We start from the raw sequence: 22,680 nt of genomic DNA on the forward strand, positions 1-22,680 counted from the left end.
TTAAATAAAATTTCTATTGAATTTCAGACATTTATTTCAAGATAAGAGCGTACAATATAAGGTAGCACAGCTGTTTGTAGGTAACAACGTAAGAGCCACTTCATGAATGACTTGTAAGCCGATTTTAAAGTCGGCAGGTACGAACTCTCGGCCCGGCTGCCACATGTCGGGAGAATTACGTAACTATGCCGACGTTCTTGATATGTATGAACTACGATTGTAGAAACTGGAACATTCTCACAACATTCATGTGTGGAAAATTAGCTATATGAGTTTGCAAACGCTTAAATTATATTCGAGGAAAGAAAACTTCTTGAGTGAAGAGTATCCCGTAGGTACTGAAAATATAGGCATTCTAGTGGTCTTTACGCTCATAACTGTATTTCTTTAGGGCTGTATGTAAAAAAGTTAAGTTTAAGTATAAGTAAGAATGAAGCGTCTTATCTACTTTTATGAGTGAAACCAATTAGGCATACCTACCTAGGTCAGTAGACGTAGAGCGAATTAAAAAACGTTTGAACATTGATTAATAAAATCAACCCTTACTTCCATACTAAAAATATTACATTTTCTAGGATCAAAGAATAAAAAACAAGTCTAGTATTATAAAAGGACGGAGCCATAAAATGTCTATCTTGGCCGTCACAGTTCATTAGTAGTCTCAGTGGCCGATAAAAAGGCTCCTAGTGTAAGCTGCTTTGCGCGTCTCATTACGTCTTGTTTTTTTTCCTTTTTTTATATATTTGCGCTTGGTTATGAACCTTTTTGCGGTTTGGTTTGGTTTGAGTTATGATGGTTTGTTATTGTTTGTATGGATATAGATAGTAAATGATTTATTGTGATTATATTATTGCTGTGTTCTACTTTTAACTGATGCAACTTTTTAATCGGATAAGTTACTTAGAGGTCTGATCATAGGTTTATTTTGAAATAGTTTCCTAATTGTATTGTTTTAAGGTGTGGCTTGCCGGAGAAGTTTATGTTTAATAGGTATTTGACTTGGTAGGTAAGGGCTGACTAGGCTGATGATTGATTATCGAAATGGATATCGATAGATTATTAAGTAGGTAGGTATTCATAAAATTTACATCCTTAATAAAATTATCATTAAATCTATAATTTGTTTAAATCTTTATGACCTCTTCGCTTTTATGTCCCATTTTTGTTTCTAAAGGATAGATACAAATACTTTCCCTACTTTAACGAGAGAAATAAAACAAACTCATCAGTTGCAGTATTATAACTTTATTTGCTCATAAAATCGCGGTCGTCGGGGTCGGTCCGATTTTTTTTTGTATTTTTTAACATTTTGCTTCGTAAAAAAAATATTATACGCATACTCGGTGAACCATAGACTTGCTTGTGTCGTTAGAAAGTCGATCCGAAATAATATAACTCCTGATACAATGAGAATTATAACTAAAATGTCAAAGTTAGTTGAGGTAAGTTCTTAGCATAGAAATGGGTGACACAGTTAAATATATCATAAACTACATCATCCTATTAACTGCTTAGCTTATAAACGCTACCTTTTACCCTTAAATAATACGTTATTAACATAATAAGAGGTAATTGTTTAGCAATAACGGAATTAAAAGATTGAAGAGCAAATAAGTTGATTAGAACTCGCCCATATAAATTGAATGATTCGGATATTCAGTTGATTTAAATATGGAATCTTTTTATTACAGGCCAGTGTCCTAGAAGTTTAATAAAAAGGTTGGCAGTATAAAAAGTACCTATTCGAAGACTCCTTTTATAAAGTCCAGTTTAAATCATTTCTCATTACTCCTTGTAAGGCATTAGGTGTATTTAAAAAACAATTGTTAATGCTTTTGTTCAGCTAATTTCGGAGTAACGCGGGTGTGGGCGGACATCATGTTTGTTTGTAGTTACGGAAATAGAACATTGTTCTGAAGATTTGTGAATGTTTTGTCCTAACGAGTTTAGTAATCTTCCGTTCTTCATATTTAAATTGTTCCAAAATTTATTTACACAAGAAATTGCCATAATTTTTCGAGTACCTAATTGCATTGATTAAAACCTCTTTAAATGAAGCCGATTAAAAGTTGGAGTAGAAAGTAGTGTTCCAAGAAAAATATTTTCATTAAAGCCTGAGCAAAGTCTACTTAAAGTAATATAACTTAATATACACTTGCGCAAACAAAACAAACCATCGCAAACGAAATCTCTTAATTTTTTTTTAATAAACGATCACTATTTGACACATCCTAAATAGTTCTAAATACAAAAAATGGCGCAAAATCTTCTTCTATAAACGCATTTGACACATTCGAGCGTTCTAAATTCAAATACCTAATGGCGGCAATAAATTCTCATTGTATCAGTATATAAGGAGTTTGTATAGGTCTCTAAGCTTCAGCAGCGGGTTGGGCAGTAGACTGCGCAGTGGCAACGCTGGTTGTAGTGGACACGGAGTCAGGGTCCTGTTCACGGACTCCCATCCAGGGGAGACGCTTCTGGAGTTCCGCCCTATAAGAAATAAACGGGGTTTTTAGTAACGAGGTAATAGTAGCTAAGATATATTAAATTTCGTCTACTGAAGTAATAATTATAGACAATTTGTGACTCATATACGTTTAAGACCTCACTCAGATAAGTACCTAAGCTTAAGGTACCTACTTCCTCATATTTTACGGACAGCTTCATTCAACATTAAAAAAGTAATACTAGTTGTGATTTTTAAGGTCTTTTACTGGCAACAAACTCAACGGGCCTCATATATAAAGCAACTTGTGTCATACCCTCGATATACAGTGTGCGAAATTTCGGTCACTCATCATTTGACATTTAACCCTCAAGTGATTGATTAACCCAGCTGATGGGTATACAACATTAACGGGTTACACTGACCTGTATCTGGGATGATTAATAGCGTACACCCATGGGTCTATGCAGGAGACTACTTTGCAGCAGACAGCTGGCACCATCGTTGCGATGGGGGTTAGGAGATTCCTGTAACAAAACGAATATATTGATAAAAGATAATTTGTAAGTAAAAAAAGACACACTATACAAAGAAGTCATATTTTTTTTATTATCTACTAAAAATAAAAAATCAAGAAATAAGCTCATAAGCGCGATAAAAAATACAAATCAATATGTCCTACTTAGCCTAGCTTTATGAATAGATACTTTTTAATTAAGCGTAGGATTATAATTAAAAAGTTTTCATTATACCCTTTTGCCCTTTGAAAATCTTAGTAAATAGTTCTTTACAACAAAATCCTACGCAAATATTTCAATCTAGGGCCAACAAGTGGGTATCTATGTTAACAAGTAAAATTGCTTTTTGTTTACATTTAAATGTCAGTCTATAAAATAAAGGATCAAAGTTAAATTCCTACGCAGTTTTCAATAAATATTTACTCTATTTGAGATTTTAGTAGCGCCATTGGTATTACTATTTTTAACCCCCGACGCAAAAACGACGGGGTGTTATAAGTTTGACGTGTCTGTGTGTGTGTGTGTGTGTGTGTGTATGTGGCATCGTAGCTCCCAAACGGATGATCCGATTGTAATGCGGTTTTTTTTGTTTAAAAGGTATGGTAGTCGGGAGTGTTCTTAGCTATGTTTGGTGGAAATCGGTTCAGGTCTTCAAGGTCATCAGCTCGTTTGCTAGATGTGATAGGAATGTTACACGCTCAGTTTACTTGCAAGTATATGTGGGATCTGAAATTTGAAACACTAATGTCTTTTTGAACCACTGAGCTGGTCTGCTGTTAGGGCACGAAGGTAGGAGACGTAACCCTGAACTGCCTTTTAGTAAACCCATCGAGTTTGGGCTCGTTGAATTTGTCTTGACGAGTTCTCCTCATGTTTCTGATTGACGAGAAACTGATGCTGGAAATGGGATGTGGCGGATGAAACCCTGGAATGCCGGAATGAAACGGATAAACCGATTTACATTTTTGCTGAAAATCTAGAATGTCCAAAGGTTAATCTTTATTGTTTCTCAATCTGTGCAATTCTCCCAGAGCCAGTTTGTCATGAGGATTGTGAAAAAGCTTCCTTTGGCCGAGATCGCATATAGCGACCCCATCTTAAGATAAAATAAATTAAATGAAAGAAGGAAAAATTAAGGAGCTCCTTTAAAAAGCATGAAATAAAATTAAATTATAAATTTAAAAAAACCCCCGACCCAAAAAAAGTACGCAATGATTATGACAAAAGGTTAAAAACGCTAAACCCTATAAAAAGCAAAAAATAACTTTTAACACTACGTAAACTAAATTTTGACGTGTCGGGGGACCGCTTTTTACCTTCATAAATACTTACATAAATCTAATGATACCTACCTAATTACAACATTCGTTTAAAAAAAAAACACGTATCTAAAGTAATGAATTAGAGCGGTCCCCCGACACGACAAAATTTAGTTTACGTAGTGTTAAAAGTTATTTTTTGCTTTTTATAGGGTTTAGCGTTTTTAACCTTTTGTCATAATCATTGCGTACTTTTTTTGGGTCGGGGGTTTTTTTAAATTTATAATTTAATTTTTCGAAATAACGTAAAGTAGGGATGTTCGCTTTAAACTAAGCAGGATCATATTGACAGAACATGAAAGAGTTTGTTATTGAAAAATCAACGGGTTTTCTCAATTGCCCGTTACGTTACAGGTCTGCGGTTGCTCTTCCTAAAACTCTTTATTGAAACTCCTACACATACGAGAAGCAACCTACTTACCTTACTTACCTACTACAAATGTTTAAAAAACATGTCCTTTACTCATTAAGCTTAATAACATTGACATTAAACCTATGTCCCTAGCTCACAAACGGCTCCAAAAGGTAGGTATTTGGCAGCCTTTTATAGGCTCTGATTTTCGCTCCGCTTGCAACGTGGTGGGAATAAAGCAAACCCGAATATCTCTCCGCTATGTTGCTAGTCATGATTTATATGGAGTTAACATAGTGTAAATACAGGAGCAATAGTTTATAAAAATCCACATTCAACTTACCTATCACCAAAAGCGCCAGTCATCGTAACAAAAGCATACGGCGTCCATGCACAGATAAAAAGAAAGAATATCGTGAACGCGACTTTAGCGATCCTGATCTCCACGCTGCGGCTTGCATCCTCCTTGTTGGCAGCTAGGGATTTCACGTTCATCTTCTTGGCTTGTTCTGATAGCATGCGCTCGTGCAGCCGTACCTGTAAAGAGGTTTGAGAATAAGTCCTTTTTGGAACAAGAAGTAAAGACAGGGAAGAATGGAAAAGGGAACATACTTAATGAGAGGGGAGTTTTTCACAACTAAAAAAGGTAAAGTTACCTTATATTATAAAGATGGAAGTACAATGATTGTTAAAATACTGAAAACATACTTGATAGATACCCGGAAAGTCTCTGTTAAAATTTTCAAAAGACACATTTCGAGTCAGCTTAAAAGGGTGTGTGATCGCTGAATGAAAGTATTTTCTGTATTACAAACATATCTTTATTTCTAGGAATTCATTCATTTTATGCCACTTAAAAAGACTATATGAATGGACTACGGTTCCTAAAAGTCCATATTTAAAGTATTTTCAGTTCCTTTCGTTTTCCTCATCCCTTCCAGCAAAAAGAACATTCAATGCATTACCAAATACATCTCTTATAATATGCTATATCAAATTGTAATAAAGAAAATGTTAATAAAGTTCATTGCAAATGTTAATCGCTGTGATTAATATGCTCTAGTAATTAGATGTCATAATCCGACATTCTTGTAAAACAAGCCAGTCATAGCATGACACACAAAATATAACGACTATCAAAATAATAGACTTAGTTGCTATTGAAAGTAGACATGACATGTATATTTATTTCTGTAAGAAAATAATTAAGTACATATACTACTAATTAATTGATCTTGTGGAACGGTTTGACATATTTTCTATACAAAAGCTATCAAAAAAAGTTTTCTGCCGATTGAAAAATTGCCTCTTAATTAAATAAAAACAAACAAGCAAATTGCAAGAACATCGCTTGAAACAAGTTAACACGTTTTATTTTACTACAGACACATAGAAGATAATAGTCGATACCGCTAAGCGTTAACCAATACAAGTTACCAGAGTACTTTTATAACATTCCTCGCCCATTCCACTGAAGATTAGTGCTGCGGGATTCCAAAATGTTTCAACAATCGAATCGCAATCGTTTGGATTTCCATTCGAATGAACAATCGACCGGCTGAGCGATCGAAATCTTATTCTGCTGCTAATGCTGCCTCATTTTATTTCTATTGAGACTTGGGCAGCTTTTTAACACGCTTATTTTATTGGTAGAGAGATATATCATGAATTATGTTATTTATTTGGTACTTATCATCATTTTAAATCATGATTTCTCTAAACTATTCGGGCCATCGAATGACTTTGTAGTTCACTCGATAGTGCAATAAAATTAAGCGAAAAGAGGGAATGCCACGCGCATCAGCACATCACTATCTTAGGATCGAGATTTTGTGCATTTGTCGAAACACAAATAATGTTTCCCTCCCAGTATTCGAAAGGAAAACTTTTGAATTTTCCGCTTAAACTGTTGCTCAAAGAATTCTTGGATCGAATCGTTCGGAAATAATTCTCATTTATTGTACAAGTTTCTATTTTAATTCAATGAAATTGTAGATTTTAAACTCTGTTGAGATTTTGATAAAACGTTTTGCTGTACAAATTGGCTAATGGAATGTTCACCTAGGTTTAATTAATATATGTATATTAATGATATAACTTTGAAGTTTCAAACAAAAATATTTTACATACAATGTATATAAAAAAATGGAGCTGGTTCAAGATTGTTGCTCTACTGGTAGAACCAATAACAACTTTACTCGAATAATAAAATAATTTTCTTCAAGATTTTAATTTTCACACAAACAATGCCCGGAAGCGGTATATTGTTCTTAAAATTCTGCGTATCCATCTATAAATAAGAGTTTAATAATAAGTGCGCACCAAAAATTGGGTTCAGTTCAACAGCACCCGAATTTTCAATTTTGGTCGAACGAAAAGCGTTTCTGTTCAATTTTCCTGGAAGGAAAACGAGAAAAAAATAACTGAGCAATCAGAGTTTTAATTATCAGTCTTGTTAAATCGCGTTTTTCGAGCGTCGACTCACGACGAATTCAAAAAACATGAATGGGAGCTTTTTGTTCCACCTCTATTGACTTAATTATGATGTGTCAGCCTTTTGTTATGTTTTTAAATGTTATTTCGTTTCAGGATTTAAATGTTGAGGAAAATTGTAGGTCTGCAGAAAATTACTTTAGTATGCATATTATCGTAAAGCTCTACGAGTATGAAATATCATGTGCAATGGACCTTTTAGTAATAGTGTAAGTAATTGTATAACGTACGACCACAAAAGATGTTGCTCTAACGTTGAAAGCCTTGTATCCACCGATGACTAGAACAAGCTTAGAGGCAGTTTAATTAAGAATCTCAAAGTAAATAGCTAATGAAAAGCACTATGTTCACTTAATAGCTATTTATCGGAAAACGCAAGGAGCGATGCCGTTGCTAGTAACTTATCTGAAAAAAAAACTTGTTAAGTACACTATAAACCTCTTTTCTAACCATACACTAATCCACTCAACCTCGCTAAAGCACTTAGATTATTTTAAAATTCTATTTTTGCAGTACCGTAACATGTTTAAAATATATAACTTATTATTTACATTTCATACAAAATACATTCCAAGTCAACTACAGCATTAAATTTAATCTATTTGTAGTGAAACCGCTATGGAACTCAAATTCAAATTTAATTTCGTGTTCTCGGTAGTGATGGGAAACTTTGCCGGGATCCCGGAGTTTATCCGAAACAATTCGAGGTGACGAACTTAACAAACAATTTTCGCCGGGAACTGGGAACTTTAGTGATTCGACATTTTTTTGTACGAACGCAGTTTACGAGTGCCGTGTCGAGGTTACGCGCGAATGAATGTTTTTTTTTACTGTTATTGTGTTCAAGTTTTTTTTTTATTGAAGAAAAATTGATTGTTGCTTTTTGGGGTATGCATGGAGGAATGTCCATTGTTTGTTTAGAGGTTTTCGATGGAATTTTATGTGTGTGTTGTATTATCTTTAGTGAAATGTAAAGTTATTTTTTTTTGTTATAGACTAGGCCACCTAAACAAGGAAAACATTAAGTATTTTTAATTTTTTTACGAATTAAAATGTTGGAAATTATTACTTGTGATAGAAAAGCAATACTGTTTATTAAGTACGTATTTTTCTCTTTTACTAACAAAAATATGTTCATCATTCTGTTATTTACAGCGGTTTGGCGAAGATTACGTACATCACAAGGCAAATCTTATTACGCTCGAGTACACAGTAAGCCGATTTCTAAGTGACGAGATCAACCGAGCACGGACGACGTTTCAAATAGCTCCATGATTTTCACTAAGTGTTTGGTAGATTTTTTGTAAGCTTTTCTCGTTAAAGTAATTTATTTACTCGAAAATAAGTAAATAAACTACTTTACGCATTCGGATACCAGTGAAAAAGTAGCCCATAGAATTGTGTTATTGAATGAGCTACTTAAAACTGAAAGTTCCTTAAATCCGTTCAGCAGCACTTGAGGTTTGCTAATTCAACTTAACAAACAGTTTAGATTTATAATAGTAATATAGATTAATCGACTGTCTGTCCAATTTCATAATAGATATTATGCAATTAAATAATATCAAAGTAAATGAAATTGCAATAAGTAGGTAATAATAATTAATTTAATTAATTATTATGAAAATGTAATAATTAATTTTAATGAATTTGTAATAAGTAATTGAAGCAATAAAAATAATAAACTCAATGAAACGAGCTCAAATTAGTGAAGAAACAAAAACAAAACGTGTTAATGTGTCCGCCTCTTTACAAAAACAATGACACAACACTGATATTGTTTTCCCTCCATCCGAGATAGCCTAATAAGATCCACGAACAAAATGACTGTATGATCCCTAATATAAATAGGTTAATTGAATCCAAATGTATCTGTCGTAATAATCACAACGATATTAGTGTCAAAGCATGGAGAACAAAATGAATAGCGGAGGTGCCGTAACGGAAAATCTCCTAAGAAAACAGCGCGCTGAAATGCGGGTGTACGGAGGACGAGAAACGTTACTGTCTTCGCCCATAAACGCCTTCTTTGGACCCGATAATTTTTTGTAATACCAAAAATCGATGACAGATGTTTCAAAGATCCCAAACGCCTCGTTAGTTCACTAGCAATTCATCGTATTGGGGTATTGGTCACGCCCACCGTAGGTATTTGACCTAGAATAGGGCGCCTGACCTACCTTAAATACGGCATCTCCGCGCATCGTAACTTACTCTATGGTCAGGGCGAATTAAATAGGACGAATCTTCGTCCTTTTGTTGGTCGAATGACGAACCTTTTTAGTTTGTGGACAAAATTACGCCGAGTTTTGAGTGATTCATTGAAGGGTTGGGTTGTTTGAGTTCTTATTAAGATTTTGTGCGATTGCGTTTTTGAGTTTATTAAGTGTTAAATTAATTTATTGTTTGTTTGTTTTTCATAAGGTAATAGACATTCCTTATGTTCTTTTACTTATGTTTTTTTCTTTCTCTTCTTTAAAATTTGTTAAAAAATGTAGGTAAGCTCTCGTATAATTTTCTTTACCGAAGGATTAAAGATTACCGATTTACCGAAACATAATTTTTGTTTGCCCTGTCTTCATGTATTTCATATATTTTTCTTCTTATATTCAACAAGCATTTTATTGAAAAGCATCTGTTCACACCTCAGAAAAGAAAAAAATATTACCAGAGATAATAAAAATAAATAGAAGAAAAACGACAAAGATCTTCGAGAAGTACTCGAAAAGTATTTTATCATCCACAATATGACAACTGTCGCTGGGATTATTTATGCGAAGTTCTCAAATCCTTTTTGATATATTTTTTATTGCGGGCTGAAGTGAAATATCAGGAGGATATTTCATGAACTGTTAAGACTCGGAGGGATACTCCCGAGGGACAGATGTTGTGTCCGACACTTCGTGAGGAAAGTATGAAAAATAATAAAAGTGGAGACTGGTCTTTATTAAAATTAATATTTTTTGTGAGTTGACATATTTTTTAAATAAATTACAGATTCAACGTGTAGCATATAAAATGTATTTTGTTATCTTTTTAAGTTCTATTTTAGTCTATGCTATGTCTCTAGTTTTGGGTTTTAATAAAAACTTCACGAAATAACTTAGTGCCGCACTAGGTTTAAGTTCGAGCAGAGCCTAGCCCACATTTTTATACCCTTAAAAGTACTTCTTAAACTCACTCAATTAGGTTCAACCTTGAAAGCTGAAAGAGTTATCCTGAAATTGAGCTGTATGCCTAACGAACGTTTCGAAGTAATTAACATAGCGAGGTGAATGTGTACTAAAAGTTTCAAGTAATCTGTATTTCTTAGGTAAACCGAGGACTTTTGAGATCTTTTGTTTTGTTTACTGGAAATCCTTGTAAGTATGTTTGCATGCAAAAGGTAAATGACTACTTTTGTTTTTACAATGAGTGAAAGCTCGCTTTGTCCTTTTTATTTTGCAATGGCAGTATTAATACTTTATAAACCTGTAACAGCTCATCGAGAGAATGAGTAATGCTATTGTAATTAAACTAATGAGTATAAAAATATATATTTGGGCAAGTGTTTAATTTAAGTGTCGGTCACTAAATCCACCAGTCTACCAGTAACTACCAGTCGCAGTCACCCTTTTTTTTTTGCAAATTATCAATATTTTAACCAACCAAAGTTTACCAACACCATCTTAAAAAAATATGTACTTACAGCACCAAACAGCTGCGAGTAGAAATAACAAATGAGCGTCATGGGTATGCAGTAGCTCCACACGAAGATACAACCGACAAACACCTTCGTATCCTGGTCATCCGTGAAGTAGTCGAACGAACAGGTCGTCAGGAAACCCTCTGTGAACATAAGAAAAAAATCGTCAATAGATTTTCAACCTTATCACAATAGTGTAAGGTTAATTTTCGATTGGTATTTGACAGATTCGGCTAGCTTGACCTGCTGGCGTCTGTAAATTACTGTTACGAAGTCGAACTTGGTGTTAATCGTCTTAATTGTAATAAGATATGGTTGGAGTGTTAATTAATTGATTGCTAGCTTGTTTTTTTGTATTAAGGTTGAAGCGTGTATTGGCGCGTGTTTAAATGGTAAGTGTTTTTTTGATGTGTTACCTAAGTTAACATTGGATATGAGACACTTATATATCTTATACTCCCTTAAGTTATTTACCCATGTAGATTGTGATATGTACTTCCTTATATACCTTACTACTACCAGAAGGTAGGAGTATTTACTCCATTTATGTTCTTTCCTTAATGACCTCATGTTCCCTTATGTACTACGCCTTTGTAGTTATTATTATCCGTTTTTTTGTATTTTTTTGCGGACGTTTCCACGTTTTTTTGATATCGAAGTTTATTGAAATGTGTGCAATATCAATACACCCTTTTGCCAAAAATAGGTGTTAAAGCAGATAAATACTTTTCTTTCGAGAACTACATGACTCAATCTGTTCTTCATCTTAATAACTTTACTCATGACAAAGTAAGGGCCTACTTACTTAATCATAATAAAATTTAAAGGCGATTACTCATCAGATCAGGATCCACCGTTATCACAAAGACAATGTCGGTAATCCCCTGTTTACAACGGATGCGTGCAATTTGTTGGACAATTGATGCACTTAATCAGCCGGTTAACTTGGAATTACGCGCGCGCGAAATGTGCGAATCGGACACAATAGTGTGTAATTGGGTTTAGGATACGGATTTTGTAGTGGTTAAATTAATATTTGTAATGTTATAGTATGAGGTTTATTTACTGATCATGGTTAAAAATTCTATCAATTTCCAAATATTAAATTAGACAAATGTGATCAATATGCAAAGAGCGCGAGCTGCGGCTTGCGAATGACCTCAGTAAACTACATTTTTGGAAATAATGAAAAAAACAAAAAAAAACCTGTAGATACCTTTTCCTAAGTCTGAAAATTTTTGTCCTGAAAATCGTATCAAAATCGGTTCACCCATAGGTATATCACGCCCAAATATGCATGCACAGGTCAAACTGGGAACCTCCTTCTTTTGAAGTTGGTTAAAAAGTCACCGATTCTTACCAAAGTAGCCCAACCTCATCAAAGTAAAATATAGGGTAACCTAAATATTCACTATGTATTTTGCATATCAAACTATTTAGCTTCAATAAACGTAGAGTTAGCAAATAGGCGATATTATTTCAAAGTACGAATTATTTAATTAAAGGAGATCTGCTCGTTTAATAAACCAGTCGGCTCCAAATGAACGTTCTAATATTTGCGACTACCATTATTTATTAATGTCTAATTTATTCACGACGGGTTAATGAATGCTTTCCTATGGCGAATCGGTGATATTTCTTTTTAATTGAATTGGAAAGTGTCGCTAGGAATAATTATTGCAATGAGTTTGGGTGGTCTGTAGTTTATGATATAAAAGTACTGTATATCTTAGACAGATAATTATGTGTTTGCATCAGGTGATTTCAGATCTAGGCAGGTTTTGTTATAAGTATAAGACCTTAACAATACCTAGATGGAAGGCAGTTTATACATTCGCATCATCTTTCTATCTTTTTCCTAATTTTTATCTTCCATGGATAATTCTCTGCCTGACGTCATCTCACAGGTCAAATTATTTTCAGCTTTATGTATCTATGAATATTATACATTCTCTGGTATTTAACTAGCACTTACCTGGTACGAAACGTCCCCAAATCCTTAGCGCAGGTAAGATTGTGAATGGTAGCGCCCAGAACCAAGTGAAGGCTATCAGTATGAACGCTTGCACCTTGTTTATCCGTCCATCGAGAGGGCAGGAAATCGTCCTAAGGAAAAACAGTGGAAATACTTAATAAAAGAAGAAACACGCAATGTTAACCGCGGATCTCTATATGTCCATAATAGTTATAATAGTTATGTGTCCATAGTAGTGATTTTTGATAATGGTATTTTCCTCAGAAATCAAGTATTTTGATGTCATAGGTACACTTATGACATCATTTATGATAATGATGATGATGATGATGATGATGTCCTCCTAGCCGATTATCGGCTACGGCGGCTGTTTTCATTTAAGGAGATCAGCCAATTGCGCAGGACATTATAGTGCACAAGCATTTGCGCAGACACAGGTGCACTCCCTATTCCTTCACTCTCATAACCCGATGGGACGGCAAACCCGACACGACCGGAAAGAGATCAGGCGCAGGACCGACATTTACGTGCTCTCCGATGCACGGGTGTATCAATCACCAACTTCCAGGCTCCGGGCTGCTTTGTGAAAGTCTTCTAAAACCCACAAAGCGATTTCGGCCCGACTCGGGAATCGAACCCGAGACCTCGTGCTCAGCAGCCGCACTTGCGACAACTAGACCTACCCCTACTTACCTAACTACTTAACTAGACTACCTACTTTATGGGTATTAAAACGTACCTATATTTAAGGAATAAAAAATCGTTTGAGTTAATTTGTTTGCTTTGCTTGAACAATTTCGCAAAAATCTTGCAGTGGTAGATAGCATATTTATCGAGGAAAATTACAAGGCTCTTTTTTTCAGGTGTACAGAGAAGTTTAGACGGGATGCGGGAGAATACGCAGGCGAAATCTACTGCAATATCATAAAATGGGACCAAACAAGAATATCACAAAAAAAAAACTCACTTATATCTATCAAACGCAATAACAGCATTGGTTATAGCTCCTCCGATGCCAGACAAGGATCCCAGCACACCGTATATGTCACAGCCGAGCTGGTACCCCACCAGCCGTTGGTAGAACGAGTTGATGACGAGTAGCGGCATCTCCAACATCATCATCAGGTCGAAGACTGCGAGGTTGATGACGAACATGTTGCTTGGACTGCGCAGGGATTTTGAGCTGGGGAGGAAAAAATATTGTTATATGTTTTTGAGTATGAGATGGATTTTCATGAAAACTAGATTTACCGAAATAAAGGTACGTATGTGTCATAGTCTGTTTTCCGGTGGCAGAAGCTAGGGATTCGTAAGAACGGAGTTTTTAACTTGTAAAGTTTAAATAAATAATTCACCAAAATACTTCAGTTTCATGTCATCATGAGGTATTCCGCCACTAATTTGCCGTTACAAAAAGACGGTGTTTGTTTCGCATAGGACAGAGACCAAACATATCATATTAAACGCAGCCATACAGCTTTATATATTTACTAGCTTATTATGAAATTTTCATAAAGTACCTACCTACATATTACGCCCATTAAATACTGCCACACTACAGATTGACCTATAAACAGCTAGATTCGACCGATAGCCCATCGACAATACGCCACAGCGGCTACATAATAGCGAGCTCGCGTACAAATCCTGCCTGAATTACGTTAATTACAACCGATTAACTAGATTGTTTCCCTGATTCCGACCGTGTCCGGTTTCAATTAGTCAATTGATACAAAGTTGCGCACGGAATTTGTACCTAAAAGTCTTTCTTAGGAGTAGACTAAAAACTTTTAGTTGGTCGATAGTTTGATGAGGCTCATTAATAAATGAATATGTACCTCAAATGGTGCACACATTACAATACTCGATTTATGGGCATGTGTACCCGGCCTATATTATATTAGACCGACGAAACAATTGGATTAAAATCACAGATTACTTTCAAAATAAACTGTTAGCTAACCATCAAGTCTTGCGATAGTGACAAGCTAATTCCTATCTCTTTCGGCTAACTGCAACACTATTTTGAGTTCTTCGAAATTGGCGTAGGTAATGTTCGATTTAATAATTTTATGTAATGTCAGCGGCGAAGTTACCAATCACAAAATAAACACATTAAAGGTCTCAGCACACATATGGGATCGGAAAGGGATCGTAACCGTAACGCCTTTCGCCTCGCTGTCAACCAGGCGTCAACCTACTATGCACGTAACGAAAGCGTATCAGCAGCGCCTGTAGGTACGTCAACTCGGCTACGGCTAGGCGACACCGCGCTTACGCCTCGCCGCCCCCTGGCTGACCTGGTTGGCACCAGATCAGTTTGAATCCAAACGTTCAGTGTAGCGCACGGTTATGTCTTGGTTTACAATACGTGAGTTGGCTATCATAGCCATAGCACTTGATGAAGAGGAAAAAGAAAATAGCAAGAAAAAAGTCAAAATACAGGGAAAGGGGAAAGGGTGGACGAAGAGATGTGAGCTCGGGTACGGAGAGACGTAAGCGCGGGGACGGAGAAACGTGAGCGCGGGGACGATGAGCCGTAAGCGCGGGAATTCAAGTTCGGAGCCTGTTCCGAGGCGAGGCGATTACGTTACTATTCCGATTAGTGTGCGTTGCAGTAGGGAGTTTAATACAAACCATTCTGAACGGCTCGAGGCGATACGGTGACGATCCCTTTCCGATCCCATATGTGTGCTGAGACCCTAAATATTAAACCATCGAGGCAACTATCGAGCGGCAGTTTAGTCGGCAGTGTGCTCTACTATTAAACTGACGGCGCTATAGGAAGGGATTGGAGGATTTCTTAGAAATGCGTCACAACATGCTCGCGTCTTAGATTTGATCCGTTCAGTATTCTGTCGCACGGAAACTCGCCAGTTGCGAAAATGTTCGCTTCGTTTGCATACTTTTATTCGGGGATTTGTCCCTTTCGATTTTTTGATAGTCACCCTTTTGACTTCCTCGTAGTAACGTTGTACGTGTGTATGGGAGTCATAAATTATAATGTGAAAATTCACAATATAACGTATTTTATGAGAACGGTATAAATAAATACAACTGAAAAAGTAAATAAACATGCAACTGAAGTATTATATCATTTCATAATCGCCTAGTCTTTTTTCCCACCTATGTCCCCAACATAGGTGGGAAAAAAGACTTCTTCCAGTCTAACCAGGTGCAGCTGAGTGCCAGTGTTTTTAACCCCCGACGCAAAAACGACTGGGTATTATACAAAAAGCGATTACCTATCTAACCTCCTCAAGTATTAAATCGTTAATTGACTAAATGATACATAACAAAAGTCCTGATTAAAAATGTTTTAAGAGGAACATTTTTAATCAGGATATATTGCTGTAATTTCGTCGTCGTAAAAAGTCGTGGTGGCCTAGTGGGTAAAGGACCAACCTCAAGTATGAGGGCGCGGGGTCGATCCCAGGTCAGGCAAGTACCAATGCAACTTTTCTAAGTTTGTATGTACTTTCTAAGTATATCTTAGACACCATTGACTGTGTTTCGGATGGCACGTTAAACTGTAGGTCCCGGCTGTCAGTGAACATCCTTGGCAGTCGTTACGGGTAGTCAGAAGCCAGAAAGTCTGACACCAGTCTAACCAAGGGGTATCGGGTTGCCCGGGTTACTGGGTTGAGGAGGTCAGATAGGCAGTCGCTTCTTGTAAAGCACTGGTACTCAGCTGAATCCGGTTAGACTGGAAGCCGACCCCAACGTGATTGGGAAAAGGCTCGGAGGATGATGATGATGATGATATATTGCTGTAATTTCAGATGTAAAGTGAATTCACAAAACATGGTAACCAGAACATTATTACTCCCATTAAACTTATTTCCAACAAAATCGAAGACATTTAACGGCAACTACGATGGAAAGTTCAAGAAATATGTCTTTTCGTACAACTAGATAACGGCCAGATGTGAATTTATACGCGCAGTTGTGGGACACAATCAATGCATAAATGTACTGTCAGTGCAATTGTTGTGTGAACTGTTACTAGTTCGGTTCATTTGTGTTTCTACAACGATTTAGAAAATTTTATAAAGAATGGAAAGTTTGTGACGAAACGTAGATTATAAGCACACAAGAAAAAAATAAATTTGTCCATGTTTGGTTTCTCAGCAGCTTTGACGTTGCAACACTGTGTTTTTAAACTTTTATTTGGTCAGTTATACTTGTGTTAAGGTTCGTGATAACTTTTTGATTTGTTACGGGTTTTGCCTGAAATAAACGAATTTAATTTTATTTACTTTATTCAATACTAGCCTGCGCCAGCGGCTTCGCCCGCGTGGTGTGTTAATAAAAAGTAGCCTATGTGTTAATCCAGGATATCACCTATCTACATACCAAATTTCAATCAAATCGGTGCAGCCGTTTTTGCGTGATTGAATAACAAACATACATCCATACATTCTCACAAACTTTCACATTTATAATATAAGTAGGAAGTAGGATAAAATTTAAAAATCTCCAATATTTATCAATCAGACCACATTAGCCCACAAAAATATTTCACCAGTGCAGTAAACCGAACAGCGATTGCTGCGTCAGTACAGAGCGTCAACTTATCTCTTTGCTTGACTGTACATAGTTCCAAGTTTAAATTGGACGAGTTTTATAAGTTCCCGCGGTTTTGTAGTGTATGGCGTGTAATGGCGGATCTACGACCGTTTCCAATATTCAATCCATACGTCGTTTTGGTTACCAGCGATAGGAATTTACATAAATACTAATTAACGAGGAAAAAGTTGTATTTTTGTTTGTTTGTTATGGACTCCAAACTGCTCAAAAACTACTGGACCTATTTGAAATTCTTTTACTGTTGGAAAGCTACACTCTTCCCGAGTAACATAGGCTGCATTTTTTGCCGGTACGAGCAGTAGTTCCCACGGGTTGCGGATAAAATCGGCTAGTTTTGGGGCTAATGGCTAGCTTTTTGAATTACCATTAAAATTACTATTAACACCTACTGTATCAAAAAAAAGCACACCAATAAATACTTTTACTTTGACTTTGGCTAATGTCAAATTTACCGCTATCGCTAGTTACCTAATCAACAGATAGATAGCATATAGGGAACGACCTTTAATGGGGTTATGGACACGGGAGATATGGGGTAGCGGGGTCATCGTGTGGTTTTGGCAACGGGTACGATTGATAGCATTTCCCGTCGTAAAATAGGTATTAGATTAGGAATTTAGTACCTACCTATTATTTAGGGATCTTGGCTGAACTGCAATGATACCTTAGCGCGTTTTTAATAAGAATGAAAGAATAGAAAAAGCCTGAGTATTTTTAAAACTATATAGGTACTTATCCACAAGCAAAAAATATGTAAGCATTTCATCAATAAAAAAGGTATGGAAAGACTTGCGAAACAAACTTACAAAATCAAAGGAAAGTAAGATTTGGACAAAATACTGATTTAAAATCGTGAATAAAAAAGACTGTATTTTAACTTAAATTAGGGTTATACTCAACATTCACCATTTATTTAAAGCCATATATATAAATTACAGGCAACATAATTAATCCTTCGAGGGCCAAATTTCTTTAAATGTAGCATCGATTTAAATAGAAAATGCGATACAGAAGGGACACAAACCTCTTTGGGTCGGGACAAATACTAAAAGGGTCGTAACTGGGTTGATTACACTAGTGTGTCACTCTAAGGATGTGAGCGAAGGAAGTTTTGTTAATGAGTCCCTTAATGAGACATACAACTTAATGCTAAGAATGTAAGGAGGTTCGTGTAGTTTTCGTTAGTCTTAAAAAAGTGAAGACAAGTTTTAATGGAATTTAAAATAGGAATTAAGTAACTACCAATGCAACTTTTCTAAGTTTGTATGTACTTTCTAAGTATATCTTAGACACCAATGGCTGATAAAAAGGTGAAGGAAAACATCTTGAGGAAACCTGGACTATATAGTCTGAAATCACCAACCCGCATTGAGCAAGCGTGGTGATTAATGCTCAATCCTTCTCCGTGTGAGAGGAGGCCTGTGCCCAGCAGTGGGACGATAAAAAGGCTGTAACTGTATACAATTCCACAAGTAACTATACAATAATATTTTTTACTGTACAGAGTTACAAATTGTAAAATCTTTGACTTCAAAGTTGGTAATGATTTGGTTCTTGTAACGATGGTTGCTATTGATAAATGGGTCTTGGTTTTGTTAGCTTTTAGTTTTGATTTGTGTTCGTAAAAACTTTAGTTTCACTTTGGTCTCACAAACAGAAATCTAAGGATTTCCAACCCAAGCTTAAAAGCTACATTTGTATAAATACTATTTTAAAATATTTATTAATTAAATACTTATCCAATATAAATAAAAGTCTTTATTTTAAAGTAAAATATACTTTAACACGACATTAAATATACATATTTACTGCGGCACACATGATAAGTCCCCTTGTAAAATATGTTTGTGTTACACCAAATTCCTTGATTGCTTAGTAGCCCAATCAATAAATTGACGCGTGAGAACAAACAAACTTAAATTGGGTGAACGTTGACTTACTTAACAGAATCTTAACAGTTTCTATCCCCCATTATGTTATGTGTAGATTAATTTACATATTATGTAAGTGTATAAGTTGTTACTAAACTGTAATATCTACAAAAAATCTCAGAGAAATCTACGATCTCGTCTCGTGTTTATTTATTTCAGTGTTCGAAAATGGCGGCCGTATTTAGCCAAACAAAACAAACATTCAAATAAAGAATACAAAAACCAAAAAAAAATACACTAGGGATTCGTATTTCAAATCAAAATGACATTAAACGTCAACAAAAGAGCCAATCAATTTTCAACAAAAAGATCCGTCTTTCGAAGCCGAAGTAAGTAGATCTAACGAATAAGCATTTGCAAAACATAAAATGTATAATAAAAACATCGTAACGGCCTAAAATCTCAGCAACAGCGCCCAGTGACACAGATAGCAGTAAAACGACGAAGATAAATATGGGGCGCACTGTATTGGAAGCTACGCGATTGGTTTGCGGGACATTCCAGAATTAAGATTTAAAAAAGTATATTTTAAGCTGCGTGGGATCAAGTGAGCTATATAATTAATGAGATAGGCATTTTCGGTACGAACTGTGTATAAACTTTTGCTATTTTTACAAGACTTGTACCAAGTAATGTTCATAACAGCAAACAACAAAATGAATTCATTAACGTTCCACGTTAACGATGTCTTATCTTGCACGCAATTTTCAACGAAAGAGGAAATGAGCAAAAATAAAGGCGGGGAGTAAATTAAAGCTGTATAAAGCTAGAAATCTCTGGCGATGTAGTGTGAACACAAAAAAACGTTAGTCGATGAACATCGGAAACGTTTCCCGAATGGTGGAGAGGCGGTTTAGAACTTTTGCTCCTGACACGCGCTCCAGATCTCGCCGATGCGATGTATTCAACGGATTCTATCGCTCGAATGTACGGATCTTTGTTTATAATCATCATTGTTTGAGAGTTGTGGCTGTCAATTGTTTTTAGATTGATGGCTGATGGGAAAAGTTAGAAGGATATTTGTAGATGGATTGCTTGGGTGTTTGTTAATCGTTTTATCCTTGTTTTCGTAATTATGTGATTCAAAATGTTTTATAATTTCATCTTTATTTATTTGTAAGAAAAGTGCGAGTTCAGTATAATTTTATCGTATACATTCATATGTATTTCTACCCTCTGTGTCAAAGAGCGATTATGTGCACCCCACATAATGAACACTGAAACCAAACTAACGATCGCACATTAATCGCCCCTAAGCATATAATTACGCTTAAACGTTTACATTTAACCTTAAACTTAATTCCTTAAGTTGCTTGTCACCGTTTTGCTTGAAGCACTCTCGTCTGCGTTTAGAAACTTAATTAAATCGACCGTGGCGTCACTCCCAGGATCAGATCAAATTGTTCCACGATATTAATTTGGGCGTCGCTTTTGCATTTTTAAACGAATAGTGAAGGGTTGGAAGTTTGTTCCATGTTTAAATTTTGGAAGCAAACGTTTTAGTCGAAATTGGAACGGTGTAAGTTTAGACTTATGTAGATAATCCTGTAAGTAATATTTCCAGTTCATTCTACGCCTGAGAGGAGACAGGTGACCCACAAATATAGGTCAGACCGGTTGTCATTTTCAGAACTCAACATTTTCTAGGAAAACGTTAATAATATTTTGTTACAAACATATCTTTAAACGAAACAAACAGCAATAAGTCGTATCAAAATATATTGCGGGACAATAGTTCAGCGGAACAGGGATTGATTGAACGTCGCTGTGACCTTTTCTTACATTATTTCACACAATAAAGTTTTTTTTTCTCAAGCTTTGGGTTAAATCGGAAACGCGCCAATTCATGGTCACGCTTGAATAATCTGGCCCTTACTTTCCGAAGCAAGCGACCGTTTAACGAAGTGAACCATGGGAAAATGGCCACATGCCGGAAAACACCGAGCCTGTAAAATTATGGAAAAGTTCGTAATGGTAGTTGTGATGGAGAAAATTTTGATTTAAATTAAAAAGTGACCCAGTTTCGTGGTACACTAGGGACAGATAGGAATATGTACAATTCAGTATTTTATTAAACAGACGTAACAAAATTAAAAGAGAAAAAACAACGAAGAACTCTGAAGATGACAGTTCCTACACCCAAATACAAGGCGTGTTTGTACTCACGTGCCAAAAATCCAGATGACTATGCCGTTTCCCAGCAAAGAGGTGGTCATCAGCATTGTGTAAATAAGTGCTAGGACGTAGTGCCAGTACTTGCTGACTGCGGGGAAGTTCCTCCAGTGATCGTGAACCAAGTCTTGGTGTTCTTCGGGAATGTTCCAGCCGAGCATGTGCTCGACCACCTCTTTGGACACCCTGCGAGAAAAAGTACGTTGTGTCTATGGACGATTAAACCTTTTTTTGTGATTTTAGTGCATGACTGGCAAATAAATAATTCTTTTCATTGAATGAAGTATTTCTTTGTGTATCATAAAATCAAATTATTTTCAAATTGTTATTCTTTAAGATGAACAACGAAAACAAATTATTTCAATTTGCATTTTCATATTTAAATCACTACACTTAATTTAACGGTTATTTATTACTCAAAATGTTTTAAGATTAATTTTTGTTCAAAGAAAATAATGAAATTCTTTTGTAAGCAGTTATTTTGTATGAGAAATAAAAACATTCTTTAGATTGTAAAAACTTAGAGACAAAGAATACTTCGATTAATCCGACATGAAAAGATTAATTAACTATCTACCTGGAGCCGATATTTAATTAAAGTAATTGAAAGCACTTTGATTCAAGCAAAAAGACTTTTACAAATTAATTGTAGTACTAAATTTGGCGAATTACAAAACGATACTAACATTTTCAGAGGATAGGCCATGGGCCCGATATCCTCTGAGTAATTCGACGCCATCTTGTGCGCGTGTTTTAACAAAAGAGCGGGAAAATTATTGCTTCACTATTGTTTCATGAGTTTTATGGAGGAATGAGTTTCTATAGTTAAAATTAAATACTTTATGACGAAGTGAGTAGTCCGACATCCAGTCGCTTCTCACTTGTGGTCAGTGGTTGGTGCTCCACAGTTTTATATCGTTCCAAATAGTGCGTGTCAGTTAATTCCTTAATTCAATAAAATAGTAAAGCTTCTTACTATTTGGTCAAGCGTGAAACACATTCCGCCATTAGTTCTCAATCTGTTTTTGTTTGATTGTTCAGATTTATTTGATTTTAACGAGTATACGTAAAATTGTACTTCTGAATCGTCCAGATTATTAATTTGCATGTCAAAGGTGCCTACCTCTACTTTTCGTCAGGCTAGGGAGAAAGAACAGACTTTGTACAGTGTACAAAAACTTACAGCTTTTGTTTTA

General features: G+C 35.7%; 1 protein-coding gene across 1 annotated transcript; it reads right to left on the minus strand.

The window, feature by feature from the left end:
- Positions 1–1,225: 1,225 nt before the first annotated feature.
- On the minus strand, positions 1,226–22,363 carry LOC110372004 (opsin-3). Its single transcript, XM_021328501.3, has 8 exons — positions 22,171–22,363; positions 21,479–21,670; positions 13,759–13,974; positions 12,792–12,922; positions 10,820–10,959; positions 4,982–5,175; positions 2,875–2,976; positions 1,226–2,493 (listed from the first exon to the last, which is right to left on the minus strand). The coding sequence occupies exons 1-8, from the start codon at positions 22,221–22,223 to the stop codon at positions 2,373–2,375; spliced, it is 1,149 nt and encodes a 382-aa protein (XP_021184176.1). The 5' UTR covers positions 22,224–22,363; the 3' UTR covers positions 1,226–2,372.
- Positions 22,364–22,680: the final 317 nt, after the last annotated feature.

This window comes from Helicoverpa armigera, chromosome 11, assembly GCF_030705265.1.
Source record: "Helicoverpa armigera isolate CAAS_96S chromosome 11, ASM3070526v1, whole genome shotgun sequence".
Taxonomy (NCBI): Eukaryota; Metazoa; Arthropoda; class Insecta; order Lepidoptera; family Noctuidae; genus Helicoverpa; species Helicoverpa armigera.